The 10,401-nt window shown below is 44.3% G+C and overlaps 1 protein-coding gene across 1 annotated transcript; it reads right to left on the bottom strand.

Moving 5' to 3' along the window:
• Window positions 1-3,898: 3,898 nt before the first annotated feature.
• On the bottom strand, window positions 3,899-9,002 carry RPL6 (ribosomal protein L6). The gene is made up of 7 exons (XM_013056552.2): window positions 8,978-9,002; window positions 7,846-8,082; window positions 7,659-7,757; window positions 6,425-6,568; window positions 5,649-5,697; window positions 4,880-5,064; window positions 3,899-4,087 (listed from the first exon to the last, which is right to left on the bottom strand). The coding sequence occupies exons 2-7, from the start codon at window positions 8,080-8,082 to the stop codon at window positions 3,935-3,937; spliced, it is 867 nt and encodes a 288-aa protein (XP_012912006.2). The 5' UTR covers window positions 8,978-9,002; the 3' UTR covers window positions 3,899-3,934.
• Between the last annotated feature and the right edge of the window lie 1,399 nt (window positions 9,003-10,401).

Below are 10,401 nucleotides of genomic sequence, written 5' to 3' on the forward strand. Positions count from 1 at the left end.
TGGTTGCACAACAGGAACTGCACACTTAAAAATGTTAAAAATCGGGGTGCCTGGGTGGCTCCGTGGGTTAGGGCCTCTGCCTTTGGCTTGGGTCATGATCCCAGGGTCCTGGGATGGAACCCTGCATCGGGCTCTCTGCTCAGCAGGGGGCCTGCTTCCCCCTCTCTCTGCCTGCTGCTCTGCCTACTTGTGATCTCTGTCAAATAAATAATAAAATTTTAAAAATGTTAAAAATTGTACATTTTGCTATATTTTACCACAAACAATTACACAGAAAAAAGTATATACTTTTAACTGCTTAGCACATACTCAGAACCATAGCATTTCCTATTATTATATTGATTATCTAAAAGGTATATGAATAAGCAGCAAAGCCAGGATTCAAATCCAAGTGTTTTCCATTCCCAAAGCTCTAACACTAACCTCTGCACTATTTTCAACTGACTGCACTCGGATATCTTTTGAATGAATTATTCCACACCTTTTCCCAAAAAAGAAATTCCAGTTTTATACTTGTATAAGGTATGGGGAAATTCAGAATATTGTTGCCTTTCCCCACACGTATTTTGTTTTTCTGCATTGCGGATTGCAGAGCTGCACTGAGCTGCACTTTTCAACGTTTGTTAGAGTCCCTAAAGTTGGGAGTAGGGAGGCACCTGGATGGCTCAGTGGGTTAAGCCTCTGCCTTGGTTTCAGGTCATGATCCCAGGGTCCTGGGATTGAGCCCCGCATCAGGTTCTCTGCTCAGCAGAGTTCTCGGCTTCCCTTCCTCTCTCTCTGCCTGCCTCTCTGCCTACTTGTAATCTCTGTCTGTCAAATAAATAAATGAAATCTTTTTTTTTTTTTTTAAGATTTTATTTATTTATTTGACAGAGAGAAATCACAAGTAGATGGAGAGGCAGGCAGAGAGAGAGGGAAGCAGGTTTCCTGCTGAGCAGAGAGCCCTATGCGGGACTCGATCCCAGGACCCTGGGATCATGACCTGAGCCGAAGGCAGCGGCTTAACCCACTGAGCCACCCAGGCGCCCCAATAAATGAAATCTTTAAAAAAAAAAAAAGTTGGGAATAGGGCTTTAGACCCTGGTCATGGCAGCTTGGGGGACCCCACAGGCTGAATAATGGCCCCAAATGTGTCCATGCCCTTATTCCTGGACTGCTGTGTATATTACTTCACTTTGCGAAAAGAACTTGGCCCATGTGATGAAGCTGATCTTGAGACGGGGTATGTGATTAACACGAAGTACTTGGTCCCTGCACAAAGCTCCTAAAACCCATGGGACTTCCCCAGCGATAGAGGGGTCTTTTGTTACTGTTAAGAAGCTCCTTTAGATCATACTGAGTTTATGCTAATGCAGTGACTTGGAATAGGACCCCAGCCTCAAGATGGGGCTGGTCACCATGAAGCCCAATAGATTATAAGGCTGAAATTTACAGCCCTCCCTAGGCTTAAGGGAAGGTACGGCAGGGGTGTGGTTTGGGTCTGGGAATGTGGTGGGAAGAAGCTGGAGATTAACATCTGTAAACACTCTGGGAAAATAACAAAAATTCTGAACAATGTTTGATGGCCTTCTGGGTTAGTGAATACAGAGGAGCCAGGAGGGGTTGACCTCCTTTACCTGGAGAGGACATGCTTCCCCCACTACCCTTACCCTTTGCTATAGATCTCTTCCATTTGGCTCTTCTGAGTTTATCTTTCAGTAACAAATAAATGTAATCAGATGTTTCTGAGTTCTGTTCAGTCATCATAGCACAGTTGTAGGGTAAACCAGGTCAGACAGAAATGGGGTAACCTGTGGTAACTACTCCCTAACTGGTGTCTGAAGGGCACAGAGGAAGAGTAGGTTTAAAAAATGGGCCAATCAGAGGGCCTTGTGGCCAAAATGACTTTTGAAACTGAACCTGAGCTATAAAGAACCACTAGAGACCACAGCCAGAAGTGACATCTGGATTTGTTTCAAAACTGTATCAGAGCACATGCTATATACCTAGTGGAGACACTAGAGTTAAAAAAAAGTCAGAGGAGGACGGGGATGTAACACAGCATGGGGATTACTATCAGTAATTCTGTATCATTATTTGAAGGTTGCTGTATTTTGGGTGCCTGGGTGGCTCAGTTGTTATGATTCCAGTGTCCTGAGATTGAGCCCTGCACTGGGCTCCCGGCTCAGCAGAGAGCCTGCTTCTCCTCTGTCAAATAAATAAATTAAAATCATAAAAGAAAAAAATGCTAGATTTAAGTCTCACAGGATTTTCTATATACACATGGTGATGGATGTTAACTAATGGTAGTGATCATCACGTTATACCCCTGAACTGTACACCAACTGACAGCTGTCAATTGCATCTCGATTATAAAAAATCAGAAATACCAAGTGCTGAGAAGGAAGTGGAGTAACTGGAACTGTTACTCATTGCAGGTGGGATGCAAAATGGGAAGGTCTGCCAGTTTCTTATACAAACATGCATTCACGATTTAACCCAGTAATCCTGCATTTTCACCCAACATTAATTAAAATATACCCACACAAAAACCTGTAAGTGAATGTTGATGGTGGCTTTATTCATCATCTCCAGGAACTGTGAACAACCCAAATGTCTTTCAGTGGGTGAATTTTAGGACAGTGATCTATGGACCTACCGGAACAGACAGAACTACTGAGCCACGGGTATGAACAACTCTCAGTAACATTATGCTTAGTATACAGTAGGACATTCTGCAAAGGCGGAACTACAGGAACGGAAGTTTGAACAGGGACTGCCTGGAGTGGATGTTTCGAACATGAGGTAACTTTCCTAGTCATGATGCTTACCCAACTGCACAGGTGTCACAGAACTACACACTCAAAATCATGAATCTCACCTAATGTAAACTGTCAATAAAAGCAACTTCAAAAAACCCACCAGGGTCATCTTTCACTTTATCTACTGCCAACACCCCAAATCTGAGGACCCGTTGTGTAAGCGAGCCCGCGGAGAAACAGACACTGTTGTACAGAACATCTGGCTCAAACCCCACGGAGGGCAGTTTAGCACAGTCTACTAAAATTAAATGCGTAAATCTTTCCCCAGCCAAAAATATTTACCTGATACTCATCTGTGTGCACACTTTTATTTGTTTTACTATCTTGTACACAATTATAAATGATATAAAAAAAAATCCATATAATGGTACACTATCCACTATCTTCTCCATCAGTGAGGATGGACTTCACAGAATGTCCGAAACATGTTGCTAGCTGTGTAATATATGTGTAGCACATGAGGCTTTGACTTAAAAAAAAAAAAAAAAAAAGGACGATGAATCATTATACTCATTGATGTATGTGCTTTTAAAAAACTAGATACACGGGGTGCCTGGGTGCCTCAGTGGGTTAAAGCCTCTGCCTTCGGCTCAGGTCATGATCCCGGGATCCTGGGATCGAGCCCTGCATCAGGCTCTCTGCTCAGCAGGAGCTTGCTTCCTTTCCTCTCTCTCTGCCTGCCTCTGCCTACTTATGATCTCTGTCAAATAATTAAAATCTTAAAACAAAAACAAACAAAACCCCCAAAACTAGATATGGAAGACTAACAGCAGTGATAGAGTTGGGCCAACAGGGGGGAACTGCATCATCACCAAAGGAAGGAAAATCTGTGGCCTGAAGGGCAGTTTGTCCTCCTGCTCCAGTTCTGACCTGTTCCGTGGTACCCAGGGAAATGGTGCTATTTCATATGGTAGGTGCTGGGTGACAAGCCAGACACTAAGCTAAAATGCGGACACCAAGCCGAAGAGGTGGTTCCCCTGCAGCGGGTGCCACCCTCCCAAATGCCCCTCCTCTCAGCAGAGGCTAAGACCCTACAAGCTGGCCGAGTCAAGCCACATCTCCAGGTAGATATACATTTTAAAATAGACACAAAGGAATTGGATCAGTTATTTAATTAGTTTTTTGTAAGAAATTTAGAACACCAATTTGTGAGGGTAAACTCCATTTGTGAGAGAAAACACAGAGCGGAGGTAGCCCTGAAGCTGAGGAACAGCCTTGATTTTTGGAAGAATTTGTGAGTCCACAGCTTTCTGATCAACCTTGCGCTGCTCTGTAATCTCGTATTTCTAGGGGAGAGAAAGAAAAGAAGATTGTTTAAAAGTAGGGCATAAGTACCAGGCTCCATTTGACTCAGGAATCCTATCTCACAAGTACTAAATCCCAGGGATATTTAGAAAGCAATTTTGATCATCTTTTCCTTGGAGGACTATGAAGTAGTATAGTATAACCTTGTTTTTAACATAGCAAAAGCTGCAGCTCTTTTCCTTTTGTCCACTTTAATACACATCGAGGATAAACAAGGGTAGGGGCATCTCGGTGGCTCAGTCAGTAAAGCCTCTGACTCTTGACTTTGGTTCAGGTTATGATCACAGGGCTGTGAGATCAAGCCCCATGTGGGGCTGTGAGCTGGGCATGGAGCCTGCTTAAGATTCTCTTTCCTACCCCCTCCCCAAAAAAGGATAAAAAAGTGTGAACCCCCAGCAGAACAGTAGCAGTTAGAGGGGTGCCTGGGTGGCTCAGTTGGTTAAGAGTCTGCCCCAGGCTCAAGTCATGATCCCGGGTTTCTGGGATGGGGCCTGCATCGGGCTTCCTGCTCAATGGAGAGCCTGCTTCTTCCTTTCCCTCTGCTGCTCCCCTGTCTGTGCTCTGTCAAATAAATAAAATCTTAAAAAATAGTCTAGGCAGAGCTCTCAACCACCATTAAGAATCACTGAAAGCAGCACCTTCTGGAATGATGTAATTCCCCAGATATTCCTCATTATTAACAACTTCTCTCGGTCAACTCCTTGTGAAAATTTTTTTCACTCCCACCTAGGGAAGTGGAGTTATCAGGGGCCAAGACAGAATGAGAAGCTTACCTCTTTCTCGGTGTCGAAGATCTCACCCTCCTGGTGTCTGGGCTTACGCAACTTCTTCTTCTTGAAATAAGCATCAGTGAGATGTTTGGGGATTTTCACGTTGCTGATATCAATTTTGGTAGAAGTAGCAATGACGAATTTCTGGTGTGTTCTACGCAGAGGAACTCGATTGAGGGACAGAGGTCCTAAAGAAAAAAAAATCAATATACCGAGGGAAAGAAAAAGCAAAGACTTAAGAACAGACTTTAAATTTAAAGAAATCTGGTGTACTGAATTTTCTACTCAGTTTGAAGAACTCTCAAACTGCCCTTTTTACAGTCAACACCTAGACTTTCTCAAGATCTCATTATGTCCACGGTTTCTTCTTCAAATCTTAAGTCACCCAAGCTGGGAGACAGCATAGTCACTCACACATGCTGGCCAAAGCCACAGGTCCCAGACAAATTTAAACCAAGCACTGCTTTCCAGAGTGAACAGTTCACTTTTTACCCATTTGGCCACTGTACTCTGGTTCCAAGCGGCGGACCAATTACAAGTCTCACGCAGAACCATTCCCTGGGGTTAACAGCCACCCATTCTTCTAGTGGCAGTTACCTGGTGCTATGTTGCCACACAAAATTTAAACACCTGCTTCCTTAGAACTCAGGTGTATGCAAGACAATGAAATAGGGCACGTAATCTCAACACTGGAATTTCCATGTAGGTGGGAGCGAAAGTACATTTAAAAGTGCCAAATTTCAGAGAATATAAAATTCAAGGATCTTCTTACCAGTCACAAGTAGCAAGCCACTGCTCAGCTGCTTCAGGAAAACTACCCGCTGTAAATCAAACAGACACATCAGACATTTCTGTGTTAAAAACAGATTTCAAGGGATGCCTGGGTGGCTCAGTTGGTTAAGCGGCTGCCTTCGGCTCAGGTCATGATCCCAGCATCCTGGGATTGAGTCCCGTATCGGGGCTCCTTGCTCCGCAGGGAACCTGCTTCTCCCTTTGCCTCTGCCTGCCTCTCGGCCTACTTATGATCTCTGACAAATAAATAAAATCTTAAAAAAATCCCCAAATAAACAGATTTCTAAATTAATCAAATCTTATGCTTCTAAATTTGGTAAAGGAAACTTCTAAGTATGTATCCACTCAGCAACTCTAGAATCAGGCATACCAAACTGCTAACAGGGGCAACCCTTGGATATGAGCAATACTTCTGTGCGCTTGTTTTTAATGAGCAACGATTACCTTCTTTAACTCAGTAATTCTACCCCTGCAAAGCTATCCCAAGGAAATAACTGAAATATATAAATACTTTTGGGTACAGGGACATCTAAATCATCTGTAATACGTAACCCCAACACGCAGGAAATGGTAGTAATTTATTGTACTTTATGGACTAAACGTGTCATGCTAGTGCCTGGGCTCCTGGTATTGTCGCCTCCACCCCCCACTGCGAACCACAGCTACCGCAAGCAAATGCAGAAACTCTATGCAGAGTGTCAACACATGATTATCAAGCACCTCAAGCCCCTGAGCTGAAGCGTCCGCTCTGCTCACCTTGCCTCTGTGGCGCCCAGTGAGGATGATCAAAATGGTCCCAGGGGTGATGCTAGCTCGCAGTTTTCTCACATGCTGACTGAAAGGTTTTTTGCCGTGGCTCAACAGCTTTCGAGGCACGTCTTCAGTAGGATAATACCTAGGCTGTAAGGAATCCACAGGTCCACTTAAACAAGTGAATCAGATTAGTAGAGCTGGTTTTGACAGCGGAACGCTCGCTACACCCTTTCGCCCATTTTAAATGATTTACACTGCTGCATTTCATTTTCACTTCTCCCAAGTCATAGGAAATTTGGAAAAGGTAAGTGCTGCTTATCCTTCCCTATGCAAAACCCAAGAGGAAATCCATTTAACTAAAGGAGCAGAGTGTTCAGGCAAAGGCAGAAAAGCATCAAGCAAGTTACCTCTGTAGACTTGGGATTAAATGACAAGCTCTCATACACGGTCTTATCATCACACACTGTGGCACAGCAGTGACTCTCAAGCTTTCCTGTAGTCTCTGACCTTAACCTAAATTGTACTTCTCCAAAAACACATCTGACACACATTTTGGAGATTATGAAGGACGCATGGCTTGTTTTTCCATTGTATTCACATCCTCCACGTTAATGTGCATCACTCCCATGTTATGCACAAAGGGAAACAAAACCCCACAGTTCAGATCAGGACGATTTATTGTAAAATTCATTCATTTATTGTAAAAACAAGACCCTACACAGACTATTAAGCTTTCGACAAGTAACAAACAATAACCTCCTGCTTCGACCACAAACATTAGTACCTAACAGAAAACTAGCCCACAAAAACAGTAACAAGGAATCGAAGTAGTAATCCCCTCTGGAGCAGTTATTTCCAACTGTGATGACCGCAATACACCTGGGAATATTTTCATAATGGAAATTACAAAGCAAATGTTGAGAAAATGTCCTGTGCATGGTAGAGGAGCCAAGCAACAGTCCTCTGGTATGTAACTGTTCTACAGGCCCAGCAGCACCGAGAATTCGTGCCCCACATAATTCTCCCAACACCGTGAAGCAGACCTTTATTCCTGCTTTACCGGCGAGGAAAAGCAACTCTGCTTAAGATCAGACGACAAACGTTTAAGAGGCCTGGGGGTAAACCCAGAATCCTCCACTAGTCATTTTCTGGCCAACGCACACCTTTAAAACCTGAGAACACCAAAAACCCCTCACGGTTTTCAAGTCTCCCGTTTACAGGCTCTTCCAAATCTTACCATTTTGCGCAGTTTAACCACTCGGGTACCACCGTTCTTGTCACCACCAACTGGTTTTGTGACGGTAGCAAGAACCTTCTCCTTCTTTTTCTTTTCAACCTGTCACAGAAATGCGTCAAAGTCAGGCAGACAAAAATTTCTAAGGTGAAGACCAAAGTCGCGGTCAGTGACCCTCCTCACCCCTTACCCTGGATTTAGCAGCCGAATACTTCCTCTTGTACATGGCCTTTCTGGAATACATAGCCGATCGGGAGTACCTGCCAATTCCTCTGACTAGGACAGGGTTTCGGCTGCAGTGGGGCTTCCCCTTCTTCGGGGTTTTAGCCTTCTTGTTGCCCTTCTTAGCCTTGCCACCGCCATCAGTCTTCTTGGCTTCAGGTTTCTTCTCCTTAGTATCCGGCTTCTCCGCTTTTTCGCCCGCCATCTACCAGGACACACATGTAAAAAGAAAGGGACTTCTCCAGTTATCACATGACAAAGCAGGTCTACACAGCACACTGACAGGCTTCCGAGACGACGAACCCGCGAACCCTCACCCTCTCTTCCCAAGCAGCCGTAACATCCTTTCACCCGTTCCCTGAAAAACCCCAAACCACACACACGTGCAATAACCCTCACAGTGGCTCGTTTTTAAGAACCTGAAGAGCTCTTACAACCGTTTGCTAAACATTTAGGGGCTAAAAGTCCCTGTTCCATTCGATCTTTATTCCTGTTTTGCCAATTAGGAATCTCACGAATCGCCACGGTTTATGGAGCAGCGACGCTGGACCCCGAAACCATTTGCTTCCAGAGCTTCTGCGCTTTTAGACTGCTGTCTCACTTAAGAGACCCGGCTTAGGAAGGAACACACCGGCCCAAACTCAGACCAGACTGAAAAGCGCAGAGCCAAGAGGCGACTTCCGGTCGCGGACGTGTTAAGAAGGAAAAGTTGCGTTTGGCCTCAGCCCCAAAGCTCAACGTGGCTCCGACGAGCTCAGAGGCGTTTTCTGGAACCCGAACCCGGGATTCCGGGGCACGCGCCATCATCCTGGTCCCTACCGCCCCACTACCCCACTACGGATCTCCAGAAGGGTCCTGTAACCCCAGCCCAGAAGAGTGGCAAGCAGCCGGGAGCTCCGGAGTCTCTTCGGCACCCCACCTCACCCACTTCGTGCCCCGCGCAAACCCAGGCGAGACAAATGAAGCGTCTAGGAGGGCGCTCAGTTGGCCCCGAGCATGTCCGACTCCTGCAGGTGTCCACTTGATACCCTCCTGATTCGGATGGCGAAGGATGGGGGATCCAGATATCGAGTCTTGCAAAGAGGCCCCGCCATTCTTACCTTGCAAGATGGGAAAGAGAACTAAGGTCCCGGCTTCCGGTCTATAAGGAATCACGGGAAGTGTTGAGTCTCACTTCCTTCCGGATACGAGGCATTATGGGAAATGTAGTTTTCTCTCCTTTGCCAGACGTACGAAGAGCAATTTCTTCTTTTAAGAGGCCATAGCCAAGAACATTTTGAACATATTTCACTTTATAGACCAATAAAATTCTCAAAATACTTTTGGAAGTCGACATAAATTACAATTTTTTATTTTGCTTTCTAAGGGCATTAGAAAGGACTGACAATTCACTGTAAAAGGGGAGATAGATGAAAGACCAAATTCAAAAAAAAAAAAAAAAAAAAGCGAAATCTTTCCTATGAAAGGCTAGTTGGGAACCTTTCATAGACGTTTCCTCTGCAATTGACCTAATACCTACATCCCCTTTTCAGACTATAGCCTATGCTCAATGGCCGAGAGTCAGAAAAGACAGAATTGGCTGGCTGAATTGGTAGATCATGTAACTCTTGATCCTGGGGTTGTTGAGGTCAAGCCCCACATTGAGTGTAGGGATTACTTAAAATAAATTCTTTAAAGAAGTTAAAAAATAAGGGGCGCCTGTGTGGCTCAGTAGGTTAAGCTTCTGCCTTCAGCTCAGGTCATGATCCCAGGTTCCCGGGATCTAGCCCCACATCAGGCTCTCTGCTGAGCAGGAAGCCTACTTCCCCCTTTCCTCTCTGCCTGCTTCTCTGCCTACTTGTGATCTCTCTCTTTGTCAAATAAATAAATAAAATCTCAAAAAAAAGTTAAAAAATGAATAAAACATATTCCTGCTCTCAAAGAACACACATTCCAAAGAAAAATAAACAGAAAAAAAAAGAATATAAACGATTTCTTCTGGGAGATTTTGGAAGTTTTGCAAAAGAGTTGGGTTTTGTGTTGGATTTGGAAGAGTAAATACAAATTTTGCAGGTGAAAGTGGTAACTGGAAAAATTAATGCAAGAGGCATGGAAACATAAGAGCATGCTTGTTCATCCCTTCTACAAGAATTTCTGGTTACTTTCTACTTCATTTCTTTTCTTTTGGAAATTTTTTTTTACTTTATTTTATTTATCAAAGTATAGTTGACACACAATGTTACATTAGTTTCAGGTGTTGTACTGCTTTCTTCATTTCCTTTAAAAAAAAAAGATTCAATTTAATTTATTTGTTTGAGAGACAGCAAGCATGAACAAGGGGTAGAAGCAGAGGGAGAGGGAGAAGTGGACTCCCCACTGAGCGGGAAGCCCCACATGGGGTCGATCTCAAGACCCTGAGATCATGACTTGAGCTGAAATCAAGAGTCAGATGCTTAACCAACTAAGGCGCCCAGGCACCCCCAGTTTCTTCATTTCTAAAATGAGGATAACAATATGACCTGCCAGTGTGCCTGGGTGGCTCATT

The sequence above is a fragment of the Mustela putorius genome, unplaced genomic scaffold (genome assembly GCF_011764305.1).
Source record: "Mustela putorius furo isolate JIRA1106 unplaced genomic scaffold, ASM1176430v1.1 tig00537248_pilon_pilon_pilon, whole genome shotgun sequence".
Lineage (NCBI taxonomy): Eukaryota > Metazoa > Chordata > Mammalia > Carnivora > Mustelidae > Mustela > Mustela putorius.

Excerpts from the sequence above, each read along its gene's own strand:
- RPL6 (XM_013056552.2), bottom strand. The coding sequence starts at position 8,082 with ATGGCGGGCGAAAAAGCGGAGAAGCCGGATACTAAGGAGAAGAAACCT. Across the intron at positions 6,569-7,658 it reads TGGTTAAACTGCGCAAAATG|CCTAGGTATTATCCTACTGA; the intron begins GTAAGATTTGGA and ends GATTCCTTACAG. Across the intron at positions 4,088-4,879 it reads TCTTCGACACCGAGAAAGAG|AAATACGAGATTACAGAGCA; the intron begins GTAAGCTTCTCA and ends TCTCTCCCCTAG.